Here is a 27351-nt window from a genome sequence, read left to right as displayed (position 1 = left end):
CCATGATTATAAAATATATCCCATGGTTATTTTATTTTTTAAATTCTATTCCTTAGAATAAAGAAAACCACTCAAAGCCGGGCATGGTGGCGCATGCCTTTAATCCCAGCACTTTGGAGGCAGAGGTAAGAGAATCACCATGAGTTGCAGGCCACCCTGAGACTACATAGTGAATTCCAGGTCAGTCTGGGCTAGAGTGAGACCCTACTTTGAAAAAACAAACAATAAAAAAGAAAGGAAGAAAGGAAGGAAGGAAACCACTTTAAAAAAGATTCAGAAAATGGGTAGCTATGACTAAGGCTTATCAGAGAATTCCCATGAGAAATTCTTATCTGGGCTGGGGTAGCAGAAACCCTGCTGAGGCCCTGGTGTTCAATCCATGTACCACTTAAAAAAAAAAAAAAAAGTCTTATCTGCTCATCTGCCCTCTTGTCCTGTTAACAGCAGAGTCAGCTATCCAAGCATTTATTCTCTTGGTGTGATTCAGAGGTGTGGCAACTGGAACACATCCAGGAAGAAAAGTAGGGCAAAGAAAGACTATGTACCGCTTAACAGCTTTCTCCCACATTTAAAGTGGCTATAGAGAGCAGGGCTGGGGTTTGTTCTGGTTTGTTTGAGACAGGGTCTTATATAGTCCAGGCTGGCCTCAAACTTGCTACGTAACCGAGGCTGGCCTTGAATTCCTGATCCTCTTGCCTTCACATTCTGAGTGCTGGGATTGCAGGCATGGGGCTGCCAGACCAGGTGGGGAAATTATTGTGTGTGTGTGTGTTCTGTGCATATAATATGAGACCATGTGATTCTCCATGCACTCACCTGTGCTGGGATGTGCTCACTTGACATGGCCTGAGCGGATTGTCAGGTGTCCAGCTCCATTACTCCTCTGCCCATTCTTTTTGTTTGCTTTTGAGGTAGGGTCTGGCTGTAGCCCAGACTGGCTAGAATTCACTGTGTAGTCTCAGGGTAGCCTACCTCTACCTCCTGAGTGCTGGGACTAAAGGCGTGCGACACCACACCAAGCTCCTCTGCTCAGTCTTACTTAAGCTGGAGTCTTTTTGTTTTGTTTTTGTTTTTTGAGGGAGGGTTTCACTCTCTAACCCAGGCTGACCCAGAATTCACTATGTAGTCTCAAGGTGGCCTCAGACTCACAGTGATCCTACTACCTCTGCCTCCCAAGTGCTGGGATTTTAGGTGTGTGCCACCATGCCTGGCTTGAGCTGGAGTCTTATTGATCCTGGAGCTTGCCATTTTTTCCACAAGCTCTGGCAAGTCTTGGGTCTCCTGCTCCCCTAAGGGACTGAGATTACAGACAAGCATTATAGCCATGCCCAATTGTTTATGTGGGTCCTGTGAATCAAACTTGAGTAGTCCCTCAGGGGTCCTAAGGCCCCCATATTGGAGAAAATTGCTTTTAACCAGAGCCACCTTTCCAGCCCTGAGATCAGTTTTATAGCAGGAAGAAACCTGATGGAAGCTGACAATGGTGGTACACACCTGTAGTCCCAGCACCTGGGTGGTGCTGGCAGGAGAATCGGGAATTCAAGGCCAACCTCTCCTACATGAGACCCTGTCTGACAAGACTGAAAGTAAGATATGTGCTCTCACCCTGCATCTGCCACTTAGTTCACTCATCAGCTTTGCTATCAGGCCCCAGAGCTACTCCAAGTTTCATTCACCCATTTGTAAAAAGGGTGATATAAAAAGGGGGGGCTGGAGAGATGGCTTAGCAGTTAAGGCGTTTACCTGCAAAACCAAAGTATACCAGGTTATCCAAGCATTTATTCTCTTGGTGTGATTCAGAGGTGTGGCTTATTTCAATGTTGAAAAAACAGACAAGGAAGCTGAGCATGGTGGCTCACGCCTTTAGTCCCGCACTCAGGAGGCAGAAGTAGGAGGATCGCTGTGAGTTCAAGGCCATCCTGAGACTCCATAGTGAGTCCCAGGTCAGCCTGGGCTAGAGTGAGACCCTACCTCAAAAACTAAAAAATGAATTTTGAAAAAAAGGAAAGAAGGAAGGAGAGGAAGGAAGGAAGGAAGAGAAGGAGAGAGAGAGAGAGAGAGAGAGAGAGAGAGAGAGAGAGAGAGAGAGAGAGAGGGAGAGGAATAGAAGAAGGAAGGACTGGAGAAATTGCTCAGTGGTTAAGAGCACTTCCTGTGTGAGTATAAGGGCCTAACGAGGCCTGCAAGAGAGCTTGAGGTCAATCCCCAGGACCCACATAAATAGCCTGATGTGGCTGCAAACTTCTGTAGCCCCAGTTCTATAGCAGAACAGAAACCAAAGAATCACTGGAGCTCCAGGAAAAAACAAACAAACAAACAAACAGGCAGAGGAGCCGGGTGTGGTGGTGCCCGCCTTCAATCTCAGCACTTGGGAGGCAGAAATAGGAGAACCTTAGTGATTTCGAGGACATGCTGAGACTACATAATGAATTCCAGGTCAGCCTGGACTAGCTGGAGACCCTACCTCAAAAAAATCGGAAAAAGGGCTGGAGGGGATGGCTTAGTGGTTAAGGCATTTGCCTGCAAAGCCAAAGGACCCAGGTTCGATTTTCCAGGACCCACTTTAGCCAGATGCACAAGGGGACGCACGCATCTGGAGTTCCTTTGCAGTGGCTGGAGGCCCTGGCATGCCCGTTCTCTCTCTCTCCCTCACTCCCTCCCTCTCTGTCAAATAAAAAATATATATATATATATATATATATATATTTTTTTTTTCCGAGGTAGGGTCTTACTCTAGCTCAGACTGACCTGGAAATCACTCTGTAGTCTCAGGGTGGCCTCGAACTCATGGCGATCTTCCTACCTCTGCCTCCCGAGTGCTGAGATTAAAGGTGTGTGCCACCATGCCCTGCTAAATTAATTTTTTTTTAATTGGAAAAAAAAATAAAGGAGAGGGGAGACCTGCTCCAGCCATTACAGATAAATGCACTGGCCACAGGTGAGTAGGGAACAAACTCAAACACACACACATACATCCCTTTGGAATTACATTCCTATATGCATATGCAAAGTGTAATATAATCCAAGACACTTGGGAAACAAAAGCTGGAGAATCCAGGGTTCCAGGCCAGTGCACATGGACTACATAGCCCAAGTATCAGAAACAAACAAAAAACAGAAAAAGTTGTCCAGATGCACAGTATTTGCAAGCCTGTGTAATACTGCCCCTTTGAAGCATCCTTATTTACAGAGAATACAGTGAGAGGGTAAATGATGGTTCTAAGATCCCAGTTTCTTTTTTTTCTTTTAAGACTTATTTTTTTTATTTATTTATTTATTTATCTATTTGAGACAGAGGGAGAGAGATAGAGGGAGAATGGGCACACCAGGGCCTCTAGCCACTGCAAATGAACTCCAGATGCATGTGCTATTATGTGCATCGGACTTACATGGGACCTGGAGAATCAACTCTGGGTCCTTAGGCTTCACAGGCATGTGCCTTAACAATTAAGCCATCTCTCTAGCCCCCAGTACCCCCTCCAGTTTCTTTTTTTAATTTTTTTTTCAAGGTAGGGTCTTGCTCTAGCCCAGGCTGACTTGGAATTCACTATGTAATGTGGCCTTGAACTCACAGAGATCCTCCTACCTCTGCCTCCATAGTGCTGTATTAAAGGCACACTCCACCTTGCCCAGTTCCCCAGTTTCTCTTAGCTTTTTCTTTTCTTTTTGTTGTTTTGTTTTGTTTTGTTTTCAAGGTAGGGTCTCACTCTAGCTCAAGCTGATGTGGAATTCTAGTCCCAAGGTGGCCTTGAACTCATGGCGATCCTCCTACCTCTGCCTCCAAAGTGCTTGGATTAAAGGTGGTGGTGCCTGGCCGTTTCTTTTGTTTTTTTGAGGTAGGGTTTCACTCTAGCCTAGGCTCTGACCTGGAATTCACTATGTTGTCTCAGGTTAGCCTCGAAATCACAGTGACCATCCTACCTCTGCCTCCCAAGTGTTGGGATTAAAGGCATGTGCTACCACGCCCGGCTCAACAGTTTCTTAAATGACAAGACTAGACAGTAAAGACCCAAGCATCCAGGATAACCCTTCTGATGACCTGTCCCTAGCATACCTGAAAGATCACAAGATCTGCAGCTTCTAGCTTCTTCTGTTCAGCCACGATATCTGAGCTGAGGCGGCCTTCTTCATAAGCCAGAGAGGACTCAGAAGGGTACTGGAATTGCTCAGCATCCTTCAGTTCACCTGCAGGAGGAAGAAAGAGACATTGAGGCCATAGGACCCAGGCTGGGCCATGGAGCCCACCGTCAAGGGGCAGAGGTAATTCCTACCTGTGATGTCCTTTCTGGAAATGAGGGGGTTGAAGTTCATTGCATAGAGATCAGACTCATCCACCTCCCATCCTTTCCTCCTCAGAGCCTCTACTGCAGCCTCCTTCATTGCATAGTTGAAGGATGTCCTCTCGGAATGTGCCAGAACAACCAGTGCTCTTCTCACTGTGTATGAGGCATACAGAAAAAACCTTAACAGGCTATGTGAGTATCACCCCCCACCAAATGCTTGTGACCAGACAGGTGAGCTTCAGTTTTTCACTTTGGGGAATGTTTGCCAAGACTACCAATTTTGTTACTCTGAAAATTCTGAAATACAAAACATGTGAGCATCAATCACATCAGCACTCACAAAAGCATATTGTGGGGCTAGGGAGATGGCTCAGTGGCTGGTGGTACTTGTTTGCAAACTCTGCAGACTGAGTTCAAGTCCCCAGCCACCATGAAAAGCCAGTTGCAAAAAGTGGTGCAAGCATCTGGTGTTTGTTTGCAGTAGCAAGAGACCGTGGTGCACACACGCATACACATAAGCAAATATTTTTTTTTTCAAGGTAGGGTTTCATGCTAGCTCAGACTGACCTGGAATTCACTATGTAGTTGCAGGGTAGCCTCAAACTCGTGGCAATCCTCCTACCTCTGCCTTCTGAGTGCTGTGGTTAAAGGTGTGCGCCACCACGCCCAGCAGCAAATAAAATTTTTTAACAGTTTTTCTTTGCTTGCTGAGTCCCACATATCTCAGGCTGGAGTTGAACTCAGTATGCAGCTCAAGGACAACCTTAAACTTTTCATCCTACAGCCTCCATCAGCCCAGTGTTAGATTACAGGTGTGCACCACCATACCTCATTCATAAGGTGCTGGGGATGGAACCCAGAGCTCCCTGCATGCTAGACAAGCATTCTGCAAAATAAGCTACATCTCCACCCTGACATTTCAATACTTTATTTGGAAAAAAAAAATTTTTTTTCTTTGTTGTTTTTTTTTTTTTATTTATTTGAGAGCGACAGACACAGAGAGAAGACAGATAGAGGGAGAGAGAGAGAGAGAATGGGCGCGCCAGGGCTTCCAGCCTCTGCAAACGAACTCCAGATGCGTGCACCCCCTTGTGCATCTGGCTAACGTGGGACCTGGGGAACCGAGCCTCAAACCGGGGTCCTTAGGCTTCACAGGCAAGCGCTTAACCGCCAAGCCATCTCTCCAGCCCTTCTTTGTTTTTTTGAGGTAGGGTTTCACCCTAGGCAAGGCTGACCTGGAATTCACTATGTAGTCTCAGACCTGGAATTCACTATGTAGTCTCAGGGTGGCCTCAAATTTATGGTGATTCTACTACCTCGGCCTATGTGCTGATATTAAAAGTGTGGATACCACACCTGGCTTTTCTTTTTGGGGGGGGGACAGAGTATTATGTAGTCCAGATTGGCCTTAAACCTCACTGTGCAGTAGAGGATGGCCTTGAACTTATTCTACTGTATTCACTTCTCATGTATGTATCGCCATACCCAGCCCAGTCCCACTTGGTCCCTCTGTCTCACCATAGGGATTAAATGTCCATGTGGGTTTTAGTAAGGACAGTCAAGTCATAGCACCCTCCACTGTAGCTATAAATAAAACACCAAGAAATAGGGGAGGCTAGGAGTACATTTGAGTTGAAGAGTGTGGGCTTTGTCTGCATGCTTCAGACCTTGGGTTGAATCTATTAAGGTTTGAATATGAAATATGTTACATACTACACACACATACAAAGAGACAGGGAGAGAGAGAGACAGACACCCTAGCTCATATGCCTATATCCCAGAGGCAGGAGAATAGTATGTTCCATAGCTGACCCTGCGTCCTGTGACCCTGTTGACACTTGGTCCCCAGCTGGTGGCATTACTTTGGAAGGTGGTGGAAACTCTGGTGGGGAAAAGCTGGGGACATAGGTCCCTGGAGTTGTACATGTGAAAGTTGTACTTGTATCTCTGGGTCCTTTCCCTCTGCTTCCTTTCCACAGTGAAGTAAACCTCCTCTGTCACAAATGCCCATCACCATTTGATCACAGCTATGAAAGATAACCATTAAAAATTGGAACGAGGGAAGAGGGTACTCAATAGGTTGATATTGTATATATGTAAGTACAATGATTGAGATGGGGAGGTAATATGATGGAGAATGGAATTTCAAAGGGGAAAGTGTCAGGGGGGTAGAGAGGGAATTACCATGGGATTTTTTTTTATAATCATGGAAAATGTTAATAAAAATTAAAAAATTAAAAAAATTGGGCTGGAGAGATGGCTTAGTGGTTAAGCGCTTGCCTGTGAAGCCTAAGGACTCCGGTTCGAGGCTCGGTTCCCCAGGTCCCACGTTAGCCAGATGCACAAGGGGGCGCACACGTCTGGAGTTCGTTTGCAGAGGCTGGAGGCCCTGGCACGCCCATTCTCTCTCTCCCTCTATCTGTCTTTCTCTCTGTGTCTGTCATTCTCAAGTAAATAAATAAATAATTTAAAAAAATAAAAAAAAATTGGAACGAGTCTGGGTATGGTGGTACACCCCTTTAATCCCAGCACGAGGAGGGGGGCACTGAGACCCAGAGGTAGGAGGATCATTGTGAGTTGGAGGCCACCATGAGACTACATAGTGAATTCTAGGTCATCCTAGGCTAGAGTGAAACCCTATCTTGAAACACAAAAAAACTAAAATTAAAACAAATTGGAATGAAGAAAGGAAGGAGTGGAAGGGAGGGAGGGATGAAAGAAGGAAAGGTGAATGAATGAGATATTCTGATTCAATGAAAATCTATAAAATTTAATGAAGTCAGTATATTTAATTGGCCACCTACATAAAAATAAAATGATTTGCCAGGTGTGGTGGCACATGCCTTTAACTCCAGGACTTGGGACACAGAGGTAGGAGGATTTTTGTGAGTTTGAGGCCACCCTGAGACTGCATAGTGAATTCCAGGTCAGCCTGGGACTGCAGAGTTAATAGCCTTCCTGAAGGGTTAATAGCTTTCTATGAAAACCAAAGGGAACTAAAAAGTCAATAACTATCCCTAAAGCTTGTGGGTAATGAAGAAAGCACAGAGGCATTCAGCGTCACTAAGTTGGACACCTTCCGTGATTAACGTACTCTCCTTAGCCTTGATGACCTTGAAGGATCAAAGACCATCTGAGTATCCTCCCTTTAGACATTCTGGCTGAAGAAGCCTATTCTGAACAAGTACACAAACAGCTACAATTTTCTTATCAACTGCATCTGGTACAGTCTGTTTCTTAGGACTCTCCATATAAACCTAATCCCCAGCCTGGCTCAGTGCTTCAGCCTTCATCCCGTGGGAAAGTTGCTGCCCCTTGCTATTTCTCTAAATAAACAGTCTGTCTGTAGAGATCAAGTCTGGTATTCTCTTTTGCTTTTCTCTTACACTTTCCTTACAGTTCCAGATCAGCCTGGGCTAAAAAACAGAGTCAGGTATGGTGGCACATGCCTTTAATTCCAGCACTCAGGAGGCAGGGGTAGGAGGATTACCAAGAGTTCGAGACCACCCTGAGACTACATAGTGAATTCCAGGTCAACTGGAGCTAGAGTGAGACCTTGCCTCAAAAAACAAAAAAACAAACACAAAAAATTAGCATAAGTGTTAGAAGTCATTACAGTGGTTAACCTTGTCAGTTGACAATGACTAGAAAGACACAAAAGGGACCTCTTGGTGCTGGCAACACTGTTTCCTGATTTGGATATAAAAATTTGAATAACAAATTTTTACTTTCTGAAAATCCATTCAGTGCTTATTTACCTTTTTAAAAATTTATTATTTGTGTTTTGTATGTGTATGTGTGCACATCAGGGTCCCTTGCCACTGCAGAAGAATGCCTGTTTGAACCGGATGTGGTGGCGCTAGCACTTGGGAGGCAGAGGTAAGAGGTTTGCTGTGAGTGCGGGGCCAGCCTGAGACTACATACTGACTTCTAGGTCAGCCTGAACTAGAGTGAGACCCTACCTTGGGGGTGGGGGAAGAGCCAGGCGTGCTGGTGTACACCTCTAATCCCAGCACTCGGGAGGCAGAGGTAGGAGGATCTCCATGAGTTTGAGGCCACAGTGAGACCCTACCTCGAAAAACCAAAAGAAAAAAGAAAAAAGAATGCCTACTTGGTGACTGAGGGAGTGAACTTCAGGCCAGTAGGTTTTGCAAGCAAGTGTCTTTAACTGCAGAGCCATCTTCCCAACCCCCACTGTTTATTTGTGTGTGTGTTATGGGTGGTAAATACACATGCGTGTGCAGATGAGCATGCCTCATGCATACATGCACATATGGAGACCAGGGGAGAACATTGATTGGATGGCCTCTTCTATCACCTCTCTATCTGAATCAGTGACCTGCAACTAAAAAATCCTATCCCAAAAAAATAAGATGTCATGGGCTAGAGAGATGGTTTGGCAGTTAAGGTACTTACCTGAGAAGCCTAAGGACCGGGGTCAATTCCCCAATATCCATGTAAAGCCAGATGCACAAGGTGGCACATACATCTAGAGTTTGTTTGCAGTAGCTAGAGGCCCTAGCATACCCATTCTCTCACTCTCTCTCTCATAACTAAATAAATAAAATATGTAAAAAATAAGGTGGGGCATGCCTTTAACCTCAGCACTTAAGAAGGCAGAAGTAGGAGGATCACTGTGAATTTATGGCCAGCCTGAAAATACATAGTGAATTCCAGGTCAGCTTGGGTTAGAGTGAGACCCTACTTCAAAAACAAACAAACAAGGTGGAGAGCTATTGAAGAAGACACTTGATCTCAACCTCTGGCCTCCACAAAGCATACATGCACATGTGACTGCACATACATGTCTATGCACATACAAAATACACACACACATACCCCACACATGAAAGAAAGTAAATGCCAGAGCTTGTCGTGGCTACATTTCTTCCAAAAATGTTAAATCTATGAACTGAGCAAAAAAGGTGACAATTTGTTGATTTCTTTCCCTTTTCCCAAATCTGATATTGACTTTCATGACATTCAAGTTTCATATGTCACTGAAGATTTTAAAACAGTCTGAGCTGGGCATGGTGGCCATGCCTAGAATCCCAGCATTTAAGCTGAAATAGCAGCATAGCTATAAATTCAAGGCCAAACAAGGCTACCTTGCCTCAAAAAAAAAAAAAAAAAACTAAACTAAACAATAGCAGGAAAGTAAGCTAGTAGAGCATGGTGGCACATTCCTGTAATTCCAGCTTTCAGGAGGCAGGAATATCACCATGAGTTTGAGGCCAGCCTGGGTTGTGTACAAAACCCTGTCTCAAAACAAAATGATCATGGAAAATGCTAATAAAATTTTCTTTTAAAGCCAGAATTAAAAATGACTACTAAAAAAAAAATGAGCAAACAAAAACAACAAAAATAACCCCCAAACAACAAAAAGTTGGGGAGAAAAGGAACATTGATTTGCAATGAAAGGAACAGTCAAGCATTCTAAAGGACATAAATTAGGAAAAGAAAATCTATTTCTAGGAGCACTACTGTCTGTTTGCCACATGCAACAATGGCACACAAAGAGACACTCCAACACCAACATCACCACAAAGACTCATTACAGTTAATTTTGTCACAAACTCTGACTATATGGACTGGATCTGTAATGCTTCCAAAATTTTGTTTGCAAATATCATTGTGATACAAGAAATCATAAAACAAAAACTTGAAGACTTACACCATTGTGGCTGAACTGAATCTGTGGATGGCATTGTGAACTGTGAAAGCAGGGCATCAATGAAACTCATCAGACTTTTTTTTTAAGGAGGGGCAGGGCTGGAAAGATGGCTTAATGGTTAAAGCACTTACCTGCAAAGCTTAAAGACCAGGGTTCAATTCCCCAGTACCCACGTGAAGCCAGATGCACAAAGTGGCACATGGCGTCTGGAGTTCATTTGAAGTGGCTAGAGGCCCTGGTACACCCATTCTCTCTGTCTCTCTCTCTTTATCTCTCTCTTCTTGCAAATAAATAAAATATTTTAGGGTGGAGAGATGGCTTAGTGGTTAAGGCATTTGTCTGCGAAGCCTAAGGACCTAGATTCGTTCCTCCAGTACCCTACATAAACCAGATGCACAAGGGGGTGCATGTGTCTAGAGTTTGTCTGCAGTGGCTGGATGCCCCATTCTCTCACTCTATCTGCCCCTCTTTCTCTCTCAAAATGGATAAATACATAAACTAAAATAAATTTGGTGCTGGAGAAATGGCTCAGTAGTTAAGGCTTATGCCTACAAAGCCTAATGACCCAGGTTCAATTCCCCAGTACCCACATAAAGCAAGTTGCACAAGTGGCATCTGGAGTTCATTTGCAGCAGCTGGAAGCCCTGGCACACTCATTCTCTCTCTCTGTCTTCTGTCGCTCCCTGATTGCAAATAAATAAATAATTAAAAAATATTTTAGGGGCTGGAGAGATGGCTTATCTATTAAGGCACAAGCCCCCAGTTTGATTCTCCAGGTCCCATGTAAGCCAGATGCACATGGTGGTGCATGTGTCTGGAGTTTGTTTGCAGTGGCTAGGGGCCCTGGCACACCAATTCTCTCTCCCTCTCCTTCTCTCTGTCTCTAATAAATAAATAAAAATATTACTTTAAAATATTTTTTTAAATTTTTTATTTATTTATTTGAGAGCGACAGACACAGAGAGAAAGACAGATAGAGGGAGAGAGAGAATGGGCGCGCCAGGGCTTCCAGCCTCTGCAAACGACCTCCAGACGTGTGCGCCCCCTTGTGCATCTGGCTAACGTGGGACCTGGGGAACCGAGCCTCTCCTTAGGCTTCACAGGCAAGCGCTTAACCGCCAAGCCATCTCTCCAGCCCACTTTAAAATATTTTTAAAAAGAAGGGTGCTGAGGAAGTTGCTCAGTGGATAAGGCAACTGCCATACAATATGATAACTTGGATTTGGATCCCTATTACCCACATAAATGCCAGGTGGGCATGGCAACCAGCCTGTAATCCCAGCATTTGGATGGAAGAGACAGAGGATATCTTGGGTAAGCTGACCAGCTAGACTATCTCAATTGTAAGCTCTGGGTTCAAGTGAAACACCCTACCTCAGTAGGACAGTAATCCAGGAGACCACATGATTTCAACCTTCGGCCTCCACACACATGTGGGCACATGCACACACATGCAAAGAAAAATTTAAAACACAGTCATGCTACAAACAGCACTGGAATGAATAAAAAAGAATTGGGATTGGTCTAGATGCCCATTGACGCATGAGTGGACATGAACATATGGTATAAATACACAGTAAAACCCTGTGTGGTGCGCACGCCTTTAATCCCAGCACTCGGGAGGCAGAGGTAGGAGGATTGCTGTGAGTTCAAGGCCACCCTGAGGCTACACAGGGAATTCCAGGTCAGCCTGGGCTAGAGTGAGACCCTACCTGGAAAAAAACAAAACAAAACAAAAAATGCCAGGTGTGGTGGCACATGCCTTTAATCTCAGCACGTGGGAGGCAGAACTACGAGGACTGCCATGAGTTCAGGGCTACCCTGAGACTACCTAGTGAATTCTGGGCTAGAGTAAGACTCTACCTCAAAAAAACAAACAAACAAAAATAAAACAAAAACAAAAGTGGAATTTTATTTCATTCAGCAGTACAGAAAAATGAAAATTTCAGGAAAATGGATGGAGCTGGAAAGAATTAAGAGAAGTGACCCAGGCTCAAAAAGAGCGAAACTGGCTGGGTGTGGTGGCGCACGCCTTTAATTCCAGAACTCAGGAGGCAGAGGTAGGAGGTTCGCGTGAGTTGGAAGGCATCCTGAGCCTCGATAGTGAATTCCAGGTCAGTCTGAGTGAAACCCTACCTTGAAAAACCAAAATAAAGAGCAAAACCTTGATGTTCTCTCTGATACGTGGATCCTACTTGTAATACCTACAGTATTATGTGGGGGAAGGGGAAATGACAATGACAGAATGACAACCCAGAGCAAGCAGAGAGACAAGGAGGAAGGGGGGCGAGAGGACGGCGAAAGACACACATAGGACTACCAATTAAAATATAAAATAGCTGGGCATGGTGGCGCACGCCTTTAATCCCAGCACTCAGGAGGCAGGGGTAGGAGGATCACCATGAGTTTGAGGCCACCCTGAGACTACATAGTGAATTCCAGGTCAGCCTGGGCCAGAGTGAGACCCTTCCTCGGAAAACCAAAATAATAAAATAAAATAAAATAGCTGGGTGTGGTGGTGCACGTGTTTAATCCCAGCACTTGGGAGGTAGAGTAGATGGATCACTGTGAGTTTAAGGCCACCCTGAGACTACACAGTGAATTCCAAGTTAACCTGGTCTAGAGCCAAATCCTACCTTACTGTGGTAGATTGATTCAGGTGTCCCCCATAAACTTAGGTGTTCTGAATGCTAGGTTCCCAGCTGATGGATATTTGGGAATTAATGCCTCCTGGAGGGAGTGTATTCTTGGGGGCGGGCTAATGGGATTTATAGCCAGTTTCCCCGATGCCAGTGTTTGGCACACCCTCCTGTTTGCTGTGGTCCACCTTCTGTTGGTCAGGGGGTGATGTCCACCCTCTGCTCATGCCATCGTTTTCCCCTGCCATCGTGGAGCTTCCCCTCGAGCCTGTAAGCCAAAATAAATTTCTTTTTCCCAGAAGCTGCTCTTGGTTGGATGATTTCTAACAGCAATGCGAACCGGACTGCAACACTTACCAAAAATAAAATTAAATGTAAAAGACAGTCATGGGGCTGGAGAAATTGCTCACTGGTTAAGGTGCTTGCCTTCCAAGCCTAATGACCTGGGTTTTATTCCCCAGTACCCATGTAAAATCAGATACACAAAGTAGAGCATGCATCTGAAGTCAGTTTGCATTGGCTAGAAGTTCTGGTGTGCTCATTCTCTCATTCTTTCTTTCTTCTTGGAAATAAATAAATAAATAATATTTTTAGGGCTGGAGAGATGGCTTAGCGGTTAAGCGGTTGCCTGTGAAGCCTAAGGACACCGGCTTGAGGCTCAATTCCCCAGGACCCACGTTAACCAGATGCACAAGGGGATGCATGCATCTGGAGTTCATTTGCAGTGGCTGGAAGCCCTGGCATGCCCATTCTCTCTCCCTCTGCCTCTTTCTTTCTTTGTCTGTTGCTCTCAAATAAATAAATAAATATTTTTTAAAAGACAATCATGCTTAGTTGCCAGTAAAAGGGTAAACCAGTATGATTAATTTCCATATCCTCCTTGCATGACAAAACTTGAGTTTTCTGGACTTGGAGGCTTCATTTCCCCTTCCTGCCATTGAACTAGCTGGCAACATGATCTGGGACAAGTTACAATTTGTCAGAATTTCCCTAAGAGAGGCAAGAAGACATGGAAACACCTAACTATTTTTTAAACATATTTCTAAAGCTTTATTCATTTACTTGCGTGTGTGTGTGTGTGTGTACACATGCACGTGCACACTAGGGCCTCTTGCCACTGCAAACAAACTCCAGATGCTTGCAACACTTTGTGCGTTTGGCTTTGCATGGGTACTGAAGAATTGAACTAGGGTTGACCTGAGGCCATCAGGCTTTGCAAGCAACTGTCTTTAACCCCAGAACCATCTCCCCAACCCCCACTACCCTTGACTATTTTAGGGTATAATGGCATTATAGGGGTAGGAAAGGTAAGAGACAAGAGTCCCAGGGAGAGCCATCAACGTCTGGGCCGGCTGATTCAGAAGGCCCTTCCTCAGTGGCTGCCACTGGGCTTAGTTGTGCAACACAGGAATTAAATTACTACCTGCACCTCTCGCTCAACCTGCGCTTCTGCTTGTGGTGGTCAATAGTGTATCTCACTGAAGCAAGCCTATCTAACAGAGCTCAGCACGTTTTCTGTTTGGTGCTAGGGACTGAGCCTGGGGCCTCATAATTGCACCCCACTATGGAGCTGCCCCCATAGTCACTGGCATATCTTTGTAAATGCCATGCCCAGTGCGGGGCACTGCCAAGATAGGGGGAGTTCTTTTCTATGAACCTCAAAATATTTCTTCCTTCCCCACACTTGCCTTTTATTGCCACCCCTTTTTCCTCCAGAAATGCCAACACTTTGTGGTGGTTTGAATCAGATGTCGCAGGTTCTCATTGCTGGCAGAAATCACCTGACCAAGAGCAGCTTTTGGAAAACGATGGCACAGGGTGGACATCAATCCGTGGCCAACATAAGGTAGACAATAGCAACAGGAGAGTGTGCCAAACACTGGCAAGGGGACACTGGCTATAATACCCATAAACCTGCCCCCAACAATACACTGCCTCCAGGAGGCATTAGTTCCCAAATTTCCATCAGCTTCCACCTGAAGCCAATCTAAAAGCTGGTGGTTTCCAAACCTTCCTCATAGAGCTTTGTGATATCACTGATGCCAACAAGATGGGAAAGTGGCAGAACAAGGGGAAGATAGGGTTCTTGTTTTAAAAAGGGATTTCAGCCGGGCGTGGTGGTACACACCTTTAATCCCAGCACTCGGGAGGCAGAGGTAGGAGGATCGCCGTGAGTTAGAGGCCACCCTGAGACTGCATAGTGAATTCCAGGACAGCCTGAGCTAGAGTGAGACCCTACCTCGAAAAAAAAAGAAAAAGGAAAAAAAAATTAAAAAGGGATTTCAGGTAGGCATGGTGGCGCATGCCTTTAATCCCAGGTTTTGGGAGGCAGAGGTAGGAGGATCGCTGTGAGTTCGAGGCCACCCTGAGACTGCATAGTGAATTCCAGGACAGCCTGGGCTACAGTGAGACCCTACCTTGAAAAACCAAAAAAAGAAAAAAAAAAAAAAGAGGCATTTCAGGTGGGAATGGTGATGCATGCCTTTAATCCTAGGCTCTTTGGAGACTGAGGGAGAAGGATTGCCATGAGTTTGAGACCAGCCTGGAGCTACAGAGTGAGTCCCAGGCTCAAGTGAAACCCTATCTTGAAAAAAACCCTAAAACAAAAATAAATCAATAATAATTCAAATCTTCCCACTTCTTTTTTTTTTTTTTTTCGAGATAGGGTTTCACTGTAGCTCAGGCTGACCTGGAATTCACTATGTAGTCTTAGGCTGGTCTCAAACTCATGGTGATCCTCCTACCTCTGCCTCCCATGTGCTAGGATTAAAGGAGTGTACCACCATGCCTGGCTACAATATAGTTGTTGGGGTTTGTTTCTGTTTTTGTTTTTGAGGCAATCCCAACAGATTGGACTTTTTATTTTTATTTATTTATTTGAGAGAGGTACAGAAATAGGCAACTAGAGAGAAAGAGAGAATGGGCGTGCCAGGGCCTCCAGCCACTGCCAAAGAACTCCAGATGTGTGTACCCCCTTGTGCATCTGGCTTATGTGTGTCCTGAGAAGTTGAACCTAGGTCCTTTGGCTTTGCAGGCAAACACCTTAACTGCTAAGCCATCTCTCCATCCCAGACTGGCTTTTTTAAATGAGAAAGTGAGCGAAAGAATTGGCACAACAGACCCTCCAATCACTGCAATTGAACTCCAGACACATGCACCACTTTGTACACATGTGTGACCTTGCACGCTTGTGTTACTTTATACATCTGGCTTATGTGGGACCTGGAGAGTCAAACATGAGTCCTTAGGTGTCACAGGCAAGTACCTTAAGTGCTAAGCCATCTCTTCAGCCCTACAATAGTTTTATAACTGTTCTATTTTATTGTTAGCATCTCTTACTCTTCCTAATTTATAAATTAACTTTAGGCAGGCAAGGTGGAGCACACTCTGTAATTCTGGCACTTGGAAGACTGAGGCAGGAGGATCAGGAATTCAAGGTCATTCTCAGCTGCATAATGTGTTTGAGGCTATGCAAGACTGTCTCAAAAAAAAGGGGGGGTGGTTGGAAGGATGGCTTAGTGGTTAAGGTGTTTGCCTGCAAAGCCAGAGGACCCACGTTAGCCAGATGCACAAGGGGCCGCACATGTCTAGAGTTCCTTTGCAATGGATGGAAGCCCTGGCACACCAATTCTCTCTCTCCCTCCCTCCCTTCGTCTCTCCCTCCTTCTTTCTCTGACAAATAAATAAATTAATTAAAATAAAATATTTTTAAAAATACAGCCAGGTGTGATGGTGCACACCTTTAATACCAGTGCCCAGAAGGCTGAGATAGGAGGATTGCTGTGTGTTTGAGGGCAGCCTAGGGACTACAGAGCGAGTTCTAGGTCAGCCTGGACTAGAGTGAGACCTTACCTTGAAGAAAAAAAACAACAAAATACAGAAATAAATATTAAATTATAGGTATGTAGATATAAATGTTCAATGCACAGGGTCCTATACTATTTGTGTGGTTTCAGGTATCCCCTGGGGGTCTTGAAATGTTTCCCCCAAGGATAAAGGAAGCACAGAGGCAAACTACAGCACCCATATATACAGCTGTCCGAAGCTCTCCCCTGCTGTCTCTCCTAGCAACTCATCAGGGAGTTTCACCAACAGCTCAGCCCTCTTCCAAGAAATCCTGCCAACTATAGATTAATTAACAGCAACAGTAATCTCTTTCCATACTTACTTTTTTTGTTGTTGTTTGTTTGTTTTGTTTTTTGAGGTAGAGTCTCATTCTAGCCCAGGCTGACCTGGAGTTCACTATGTAGTCTCAGGGTGGCCTTCAACTCATGGTAATCTTCCTACCTCTGCCTCCCAAAGTTTCCCCACCACCGCTGGCTCTGCACTTACTTTTTTTTTTTTTTTCTTTTTTCTTTTCCTGCTTTTTGAAGGTAGGGTCTCATTCTAGCTCAGGCGACCTGGAATTCACTATGTAGTCTCAGAGTGGCCTCAAAATCTCTGATCCTCCTACCTCTACCTCCCAAGTGCTGGGAATAAAGGCAGGCACCAGCATGCCCAGCCTTTCTTTCTTTTTTTTTTTTTTTGCTTTTTCTTTTTTTGTGTTAGGGTCTCACTTGAGCCCAGGCTGACCTGGAATTCACTATGTAGTCTCAGGGTGGCCTCCAACTCAAGGTGATCCTCCTACCTGTGCCTTCTGAGGCTGGGATTAAAGAAATGCACCACCACGCCCGACATGCACTTACAAGATTTTAGCTAGATTCTGTGTGTTTTCAGATGAAACGGTAGGTTTACAAGGAAGGAAGTTACAAAAAGGTAGGCTCTTGTTCCAATTGAAAAAATGTTTTCTAAATCTTAGCGTTTTCGAACGTCAGTGCCTTTGGAAAAGAGCTCACAGCAGGTCAAAGATGTGTGGGGGCCAGTCAGGCATCAGACAAGTGAGTGACCTCCTAAGGACAGCCTCCTCCCCTTAATAGCAGTGGGAACACTGTCATTGAAACAGAATACCAGGTGAGGTTAGCCCAAATCAAGGGTAACAATGGCAACTGTCCTTAGGGCCAGCCAGCCGGCCAGGCTAGAGTTGGTTGTACCTCCACATCTCCTGTTTTTCTCCCGTAGTCGAGAATCTACATTAAGTAAAATAGCCTGTTTGTGTTTTTTGAACGTTATCAACTTATTCTCAAAACGTTTTAAATACGACCTGGCCAACCGCGATGTGGAAAGTAGTAGGCCTGGCTTGGCCTTGGATCCAGCCTTTTGTTAGGGATGGAGTTTTTGCTCCAGAGCTCAAAGCACTCCTAACTGCTTTTAGCATAGAAGAGAGGAAGCGGGAGGATCCACGTGCAGGGCTTGGAAGCTCCCCTTTTCCAAGATGTTAGTCAAGGATCATACCAGGACAGCTAATTTCTTCACTTTTTCAGTCTGAGTCAAGGCAAGTCCCTGCATCCTCCTCCCCTTGCACTTACCAGCCATGGCTCTGCAGCGCGCGGCTGAGGTCTAACGCCGGGCGCTGATTGGCTGATCCGCAGGGCGAGGAGTAACACCGAACGCTGATTGGCTGTTCCGTACAAGCTATCCCGGCGAGGCAGCAACCGGAGAGGAGTCTGAAGTGGACCGCCCCAGTAACTCGGCTTTAAATCCTGCCTTGCTCCGCCCCGCCCAATTAAGCGGGGTGACTCACCGGGCGGGCTGGGCTCTGGCACTCCCGAGCGCTGCGAGAAGTTTGGGCCTGGGAGGAAACCCAGGATCTGCAAGCTAAGAAAGGTCCTTGGGAACCAAGACGGGCCTCGAGAATCGGGGTCCAGGTGGGAGAGCAGCTCATCTGTCCCCTGGGCTGGGACTTCCTGGAGGTACCTAGTGGAAGCTGCCCTTGGAGACCTGCGCTCGGTTGGCCCTGCCCATCCGGCCTGTGCGGGGAGAGTGGGATGTTCGTTCTGTCCGGAGACGCAGAGTTTGCATTGAATGGTGCGGGCGAAGAACTGGATGTGGCTGACTAGTCTTTTTTTTTTTTTTAATTAATTATTTCTTTATTTCTTTATTTGAGAGCGACAGACACAGAGAGAAAGACAGATAGAGGGAGAGAGAGAGAATGGGCACGCCAGGGCTTCCAGCCTCTGCAAACGAACTCCAGACGCGTGCGCCCCCTTGCGCATCTGGCTAACGTGGGACCTGGGGAACCGCGCCTCGAACCGGGGTCCTTAGGCTTCACAGGCAAGCGCTTAACCGCTAAGCCATCTCTCCAGCCGCTGACTAGTCTTTTAAGTCAGATTCTGCTGCGTCATGGTGACTTCGGAGCTGAAGGCTCCGGGAAGGGCTGATCGGCTGGAAATGGATTGGTTCCTTCTTAATATTCTGCACTTGCGGGGGGGGGGGGTGTCCTACAACTGCACATCCGGGCTGGAGGGATGGCTTAGCAGTTAAGGCTGCAAAGCCAAAGGACCCAGGTTCGATTTTCCAGGACCCACGTTAGCCAATTGCACAAATGGACGCACACGTCTGGAGTTAGTTTGCGGTGGCTGGAGGCCCTGGTTCACCCATTCTCCCTCTCCCCCTCTCTCAAATAAATAAATAAAATGGTTGGCAATGCCTGTAATCCCAGCACTTGGGAGGTAGAGCCAAGAGTTCAAGGTCATCCTCTGCTACATAGCCCGCCGAGCCTGGATTATGTGATTCTTCCCAGTGATAGGTAATCACCAGAAGAAAGGTTGAGCATAATACACAGGGTCCTAATATTTTACCTCTGGTGCAAAATTTAAGGAGGTTGAAAAACTTGTTCATCAGAATATATAATGCAGCCAAGTGTGGCGGCAAACACCTTTAATTTCAGCAGTCGGGAGGCAGATTGCTGTGAGGTTGAGGCCTCCCTGAGACTACATAGTGAATTCCAGATTAGTTTGGCCTAGAGTAAGACCCAACCTCAAAAAAAAAATTATACATGCATACATACATACATATATATGATGCATTAGTATTTCTAAAATTCAAAATAAATGTGACTGAAAGGTGATGATGAACAAAATATGAAAATGTTATGATGGGATGTGTGAAACAAGGTCACATTTAGTCTAAGCTGGCCTTGAACTCCCAGTCATCCTGCCTTCATTCGCCCCCCAAAGCTGGGATTACAGACATATATGCAGCTACTCCTTGTTGGTAGAGTAGTTTTTATCTTAACTTCTCTTGAATGAGAGTATAAAATCAATATTGGGGGTGGCCATATGGCTCAGCTGTTAAGGTGCTTGCCTGCAAAGCCTAAGGATCTGAGTTCAATTCACTAGTACCCATGTAAAGCCAGTTGCACAAGGTGACACATGCATCTGGAGTTCTTTTGCAACTAGAAGCCCTGGTGTGCTCATTCTTTCTATCTGCCTCTTTTTCTCCCTCTCTCAAAAAAAAAAAAAAAAAAAAAAAAAAGGAAAACACACACACACACAAAGAAAGAAATACTAGGCTGGAGAGATGGCTCTGTGGTTAAAGGCACTTGCTTACAAAATCTGACAGCCTGGGTTCAATTCCTCCGTACCTGCATAAAGTCAGGTGCACAAAGTGGCACATGAATGTGTAATTTGTTCGCAGTGGCCAGAGGTCCTGGTGTGCCCATACTCTCTTCTCTGTCTGCCTCTTTCTCTACTTCTCAGTTTCCACTCCCTTCCTTTGTTTTTTGGGGTTTTTGTTTGGTTGGTTTTGTTTTTATTTGAGAGAGAGAGAATGGGCTGCTATGGCCTCCAGCCACTGCAAGCAAATTCCAGACGCTTGTAACCCCCTTGTGCAGCTGGTTTATGTGGGTCCTGGGGAACCGAACCCGAGTCCTTTGATTTGCAGGCAAATGCCTTAACCACTAAGCCATCTCTCCAGCCCCACCTTTGGTTTTTCAGGTAGGGTTTCACTCTAGTCCAGGCTGACCTGGAATTCACTATGTAGTCTCAGGGTGGCCTTGAATGCACAGCAGTCCACCTACCTGTGCTTCCCTAGTGCTGGGATTAAAGGTGTGCACCACCACGTCTGACTTAAAAAAATTTTTTTTTTTTAACAAAGAAATCAATTCAGCGCTCAGGAGACAGAGGTAGGAGGATTGCTGTGAGGCCACCCTGAGACTACATAGTGGATTCCAGGTCAGCTTGGGCTAGAGCAAGACCTTACCTTGAAAAACAAAAACAAACAAACAAAAAACAAACAGTTCAGGCTGGAGAAATGGTTAGTGGCTAAGGTGCTTGCCTGCAAAGCCTAACAACACTGGTTCAACTCCCCAGTGCCCATGTAAAACCATATGCACAAAGTGGCACATACATCTGGTATTCATTTGCAGTGGCTAGAGGCCTTCTCTCTGTGTCTGTCTCTGCTTGCAAAGGAAGGAACAGAGGAAGGAAAGAAGAAAATGGTTCAGTATTTATAAAAATAAGTAACTCTGGGCTTGAGAGAGATGGCTCAGTAGTTACAGGCACTTGCTTACAAAGCCTGATGTCACAGGTTATATTCCCCAGTACCCACGTAAAGCCAGATGTACAAAGTAGTGTGTGCATCTGGAATTCTTTTGCCATGGAATGAGGCCCTGGTTTGTTCTCTTTCTGTTTCTCCCCCTCATAAAATAAATGAATAAATAAACTTTTTCCCCCTCCAAGGTAGAGTCTCACTTTAGCCCAAGCTTACCTGGAATTCACTGTATAGTTTCAGTTTGGCCTTGAACTCACTGTGATCCTTTGACCTCTACCTCCTGGGTGCTGGCATTAAAGTCATGAGCTACTACACTGGGCTAATAACATTTTAAAAAAATAAAATAAGCTGGGCCTGGTGGCACACTACTTTAATTAATCTCAGCACTCGGGAGGCAGAGGTAGGAGGATCGCCATGAGTTCAAGACCACCCTGAGACTCCATAGTGAATTCCAGGTCAGCCTGGACCAGAGTGAAACCCTACTTCGAAAAACCAAAAAAATTTTTTAAATAAAATAAAATAACAGGGCTGGTGAGATGGCTTAGCGATTGAGGTGCTTATTTGTGAAGCCTGAGAACCCAGGTTCAATTCCCCAGTACCTACATAAAGCCAAATGCACAAGGTGGTACATGTGCCTGGCCATTTGTTTGCAGTGGCGGGAGGCCCTGGCATGCCCATTCTCTCTCTCTCTTAAATAAAATATTTTTAAAAAATAAACAATTCTAGGGCTGGAGAAATAGCTTAGTAGTTAAGCACTTGCCTGTGAAGCCTAGGGACCCTGGTTTGAGCCTCGATTCCCCAGGACCTATGTAAGCCAGATGCATAAGGTGGCGCATGCATCTGAAGTTCTGAAGTGGCTGGAGGCCCTGGCATGCCCATTCTTTCTGTCTCTCCCCTCTTCTCTGTCAAATAAATAAATAAAAGCTTTAAAAAAATCAGGGCTGTAGAGATGGCTTAGTGGTTGAGGCATTTTCCTGCACAAATAAAGGACTTCAGTTCGATTCCCAAGCACCCATGTAAGCCAGATGCACAAGGGGGCACATGTGTCTGGAGTTCCTTTGCATTGGCTGGAGGCCCTGGTGTGCCCATTCTCTATCCCCCTCTGTCTCTTTCTCAAACAATTCCTCTGTGTGTGTGTGTGCGTGTGCGTGTGTGTTTTGAAACAGCTCTTTGTTCTGGGAGTATGTTTACAGCAGGCATTGCCTTTGGAGCAAGAACAGTGCCCTCAAAGCCGTGCACCCACCCTGCTGGGCAGCACTGAGAGCTATGATGCTTTGTTGTCTTCAGTATCTAGACATAAAGGCAGAAGTAGGGGAATCCTCCAGAGGCCCCCTCCTCATCAAAGTACAAACAGCCTCATTAGTCACTCACACAATGTCCGAGTGTGTGCACAAGAAGTCCCTAAAGCCCAGTGCTCTTCTCTAGGCTGCGGTGATGGACTTTGTACACTAGCTCAGAACTGTTTTCAGGCCTGTCTGGGGACCTGGGCATCTGTTGTCCTCAGCAGTTCCTGTGAGTACTGGCCAAGTATCCCTGGAGGAAACAGATCCTCAGTGTCAGGGGAGAAAAAGTTTCTGCTATAAACCTTGCCTTGTCTTCCCCTCTTGTCTCCCACCACCATCACTGCTACACAGAACACAGCCATTCTGTTGGACTTCTTTTGTTGTCTTGCTGGAAGATTTATTATTATTATTATTATCATTATTATTATTAGAGAGATAAATACAGAAAGACAGGTAGAGAGAGAGGGAGAGAGAGAATGGGCACACCAGGGCCTCTAGCCCTGTAAATGAACTCCAGATGCATGTGCCCCCTTGTGCATATGGCTTATGTGGGTCCTGGGGAGTTGAACTGAGGTTTTTTGGCTTTGCAGACAAGTGCCTTAATCGCTGAGCCATCTCTCCAGCAACCCCCCTTTTTTGTGTGTGTGTTTTGGTTTTTCAAGGTAGAGTCTCACTCTAGCCCAGGCTAACCAGGAATTCACTATGTAGTCTCAGGGTGGCCTCAAACTCACAGCAATCCTCCAACCTCTGCCTCTCAAGTGCTGGGATTAAAGGCATGCGCCACCACACCTGGATTCTTGCTGGAATTTTGACTTTTTTTTTTTGCTTATTTTTATTTATTTTTTTGAGTGACAGAGAGAATGGGTATGCCAGGGCCTCCAGCCACTGCAAACAAACTCCAGACGCATGTACCCCCTTGTGCATCTGCCTTACGTGGGTCCTGGGGAATCCAGTCTCAAACTGGGGTCCTTAGGTTTCACAGGCAAGCACTTAACCACTAAGCCATCTCTCCAGCCCCAATTTTGACATATTTTACATTGCCTTAAGGCTTTCTCATCCTCCTCCCCCCACGATGAGGCCTCATGTAGCCCAGGCTGGCTTTGAACTTCTTTTTCTTTTCTTCGAAGTAGGGTTTCATTCTAGTACAGGCTGACCTGGAATTCACTATGTAGCATCAAGGTGGCCTTGAACTCACAGCGATCCTCCTACCTCTGCCTCCAAGTGGTGGAATTAAAGGTGTGCATCACCATGCCCAGCTCTGGCTGAACTTTTTATGTGGCAGAGCATGAATTCCTGATCCTCCTGTCTTCCAGTGCTAGGATTATAAATCTGTCTCTTGAGTTGAGGCCTCATGTGGACCCCAGCTGAAACCCTCCTAACCTGTCTGACTTCCAAGTGCTGGGGTTACAGTTGCACTGCTACACCCGGCACAGCCTTCTCTCCTGGACTTACAACACTAAGTAAACTGAAATTTCTCTTGAAATGACATCCATTTGCTATGAAGGAACTTTTCCAAATTAAATTTTGGCACCAGGTCAAAGAAAGTAATTATATAGTGGACCCCATTGTCCATACTTGGTTCTCTAACTCTGCAAGTAGCTTTCTGGCATAAAAGCATTTCCTGCTTCATGATTTTCTCCCTACTGGTGTAACTCATGCACTCAGACATAAACATTTACCCAAATCACACCAGACCCAGACACAAGCTTTATGAAGGATGTGTAACAATAGAGCCAAAACCCAGTTCCCAACATTTCAGGAGGGCAAAGCAACAGTTTAAATGCAGGCCACCCCTCCTCATCACTGTGGCTCATAGGATTAGTCTTACTGGTTTACTCTGCATAGAATTTGCATGTTTGGGGGCAGGAGAGATGGCAAAGTCGTTAAAGGTACTTGCTTGCAAAGCCAGCCTGGGAAACATGAGTGTGTGTCTCAAAACACTTTGACCATTCTTACTTAATTTTATGACATAACCAGTGGGGTGGAACTGAGTGAAACTGGAAAGCAAAAAAAAGAAATTCAAGATAATGTGAGAGGGCTGGAGAGATGGTTGTCAGTAAAGTGCTTGCTGCACTGAGTTCAATCCTCAGTGCCCACACAAAAAGGCCAGGTGTTTGGGCTGGAAAGATGGCTTAGTGGTTAAGCACTTGCCTATGAGGCCTAAAGACATTGGATCGAGGCTTGATTCCCCAGGACCCACATTAGCTAGATGCACTAGGGAGCGCACGTATCTGGAGTTCATTTGCAGTGGCTGGATGCCCTGGCACACCCATTCTCTCTCTCTGCATCTTTTCTCTGTCTGTTGCTCTCAAATAAATATAAAAAATAAATTAAAAAAGTCAGGTGTGGGCTGGAGAGATGGCTTAGCGGTTAAGCGCTTGCCTGTGAAGCGTAAGGACTCCGATTCAAGGCTCGGTTCCCCAGGTCCCACGTTAGCCAGATGCACAAGGGGGTGCACGCATCTGGAGTTCGTTTGCAGAGGCTCGAAGCCCTGGCGCGCCCATTCTCTCTCTCTCCCTCTATCTGTCTTTCTCTCTGTGTCTGTCGCTCTCAAATAAATAAATAAATAATTAAAAAAAAAAAAGTCAGGTGTGGTGGTGCAGTTTGTAGTCTCAGTGCTGGGGAGGTGGAGACAGGAGGATCTCTGGAGCTCACAGGAATCCTCTTACCTCTGCCTCCCCAAGTGCTGAGATTAGAGATGGTTTCTGTGGGTCCTGGGGAATTGAACCTGGATCCTTTGGCTTTGCAGGCAAGTACCTTAACCACTAAGCCATCTCTCTAGCCCTTTCTGTTTTTTTTTGGTTTTTTTGTTTGTTGTTGTTTGTTTTTGTTTTTCGAGGTAGGGTTTCACTCTAGTCCAGGCTGACCTGGAATTCACTATGTAGTTTTAGGGTGGCCTCAAACTCACAACGGCGATCGTGATCATCCTACCTCTGCCTCCCTAGTGCTGGGATTAAAGGTGTGTGCCACCATGCCCGGCAACCTTGTACCTTGTGCATATGGCTTTATGTGGGTACTGAAGAATCGAACCTGGGTCCTTTGGATTTGCTGGCAAGTGTCTTAACTGTTAAGCTGTCTCTGTAGCCCCCAAATATATTTACTTATTTGCAAGCAGAGAGAGCACAAGAATGCACTTGCCTGGGCCTCCAGCTGCTACAGACAAGTCCAGGTGCATGGGATACTGCATCTGGCTTTACCTGGGTACGGGAGAGTTAAACCCAGGTCATTAAGTTTTGCAGGCAAGTGCTTTTACTGCTGTGCCATTTCTTCTGCCCCTCTCCCCCCATATTTTAAACTAGAATATAGTCCAGGGCATGGATAGTTACCTTCAAGAATCTTAGGCCACAAGAGAGGTGTTAAATGCCTGGCTTAAAATTAGGTTGTCACTAGCCAGGCCAAAATTTTAGCTTAATCCCCTTGTGCTTTGAAGCTATGAATGCAAACAAAAAATAGTCTGAAGACCAGGTGTGGTGGCACACATCTTTAATCCCAGCACTTGGGAGGCAGAGGTAAGAGGATGTGAGTTCAAGGCCACCCTGAGACTACACACACATCTGGAGTTCATTTGCAGTGGCTGGAGGCCCTAGCGTACCTATTCTCTCTCAAATAAAGAAAAATAAAATATATTATTTAAAAAAAAAAAAACAGAAAAGGACTGGAGAGATGGTTTAGCAGTTAAGGCACTTGCCTGCAAAGCCTATGGACCCAGGTTCAATTCCCTAGTATCCATGTAAGCCAGATGCACAAAGTGACACATGCCTCTGGAGTTCATCTGCAGTGGTTAGAGGCCCTGGCATACTCTCTCTCTCTTTCCCTCTCTTAAACAAATATTTAAAAAAATAGAAGAGGGCTGGAGAGATGGCTTAGCAGTTAAGAACTTGCCTGTGAAGCCTAAGGACCCTGTTCGAGGCTTGATTCCCCAGGACCCACATTAGCCAGATGCACAAGGGGGTGCATGCCTCTGGAGTTTGTTTGCAGTGGCTGGAGGCCCTGGTGCACCCATTCTCTCTCTCTCAAATAAAGAAAAATAAAATATTTTTACTTTTTTTTAAAATTTATTTATTTGAGAGCGACAGACACAGAGAGAAAGACAGATAGAGGGAGAGAGAGAATGGGCACGCCAGGGCTTCCAGCCTCTGCAAACGAACTCCAGACGTGTGCACCCCCTTGTGCATCTGGCTAACGTGGGACCTGGGGAACCGAGCCTCGAACCGGGGTCCTTCGGCTTCACAGGCAAGTGCTTAACCGCTAAGCCATCTCTCCAGCCCAGGAAAAATAAAATATTAAAAAAAAAAAAAAAAAACAGAAAGCCGGGTGTGGTGGCGCATGCCTTTAATCCCAGCACTTGGGAGGCAGAGGTAGGAGGAGTGCCGTGAGTTCAAGGCCACCCTGAGACTACATAGTGAATTCTAGGTCAGCCTGGGCTAGAGTGAGACCAAAAAATAAAAAAATAAAAAAACAGAAAGAAGGATTGGAGTTTCTCTATCTGCCTCTTTCTCTATCTGTAGATCTCAAATAAATAATTTAAAATAAACAACAACAACAACAAAAAAAAAAACGCCAAGCCGTGCAACTGTTGTTACCTGCACACAAGACCTGCATGTATTGGGTCCATCAACATTTCAATTATGAATAGTGGAGGAGAGAAACAAAAGATATAGAGCTGGGCATGGTGGCACATGCCTTTAATCCCAGCACTCAGGGAGGCAGAGAAAGGAAGATCCCTTGAGTTCAAGGCGACCCAGAGACTACATAGTGAATTCTGGGTTAGCCTCGGCTACAGTGAGACCCTACCTCAAAAAAAAAAAGCCCATTGGGGACCTGAAATAGGGGATCATTGTGAGTTCGAGGCCAGTCTGGGGCTACAACATGAACTTCAGGTCAGTCTAGGGTAGAGACAGATCCTACCTAGAATGGGGGTTAGTGGAAGAGAAGAAGGCTGAGGACATGGATGGCTCAGTGGTTAAAGGTACTTGATTGCAAAGCCTGCCAGTTTGGGTTTGAATCCTCAGTATCCATGAATAGCCAGATGCAAAAAGTGGTGTTTGTGTCTAGAGTCTGTTTGCAACAGCAAGAAAACATAGTATGCCCATATTCTCTCT

At 45.5% G+C, this 27351-nt stretch overlaps 1 protein-coding gene across 2 annotated transcripts in view; it reads right to left on the bottom strand.

Annotated features, from left to right (window-relative positions):
- Window positions 1-18230, bottom strand: part of Nqo1 (NAD(P)H quinone dehydrogenase 1) — a 28568-nt gene extending 10338 nt beyond the window's left edge. The window contains exons 1-3 of one of the 2 annotated variants that reach the window (XM_045157848.1): window positions 18002-18230; window positions 4272-4436; window positions 4055-4185 (exon numbers count right to left, since the gene is read on the bottom strand). In XM_045157848.1, the coding sequence (XP_045013783.1) occupies window positions 4055-4185; window positions 4272-4436; window positions 18002-18008 (303 nt within the window). In that variant the 5' untranslated portion in view covers window positions 18009-18230. The remainder of the gene's footprint in view (window positions 1-4054; window positions 4186-4271; window positions 4437-18001) is intronic. The other variant, XM_045157842.1, reaches the window with a different exon arrangement.
- Between the last annotated feature and the right edge of the window lie 9121 nt (window positions 18231-27351).

The sequence above is a fragment of the Jaculus jaculus genome, chromosome 1, assembly GCF_020740685.1.
Source record: "Jaculus jaculus isolate mJacJac1 chromosome 1, mJacJac1.mat.Y.cur, whole genome shotgun sequence".
Lineage (NCBI taxonomy): Eukaryota > Metazoa > Chordata > Mammalia > Rodentia > Dipodidae > Jaculus > Jaculus jaculus.
The sequence above is the reverse complement of the archived record's forward strand: the minus strand, read 5'-3'. Positions and strand labels throughout refer to the sequence as shown.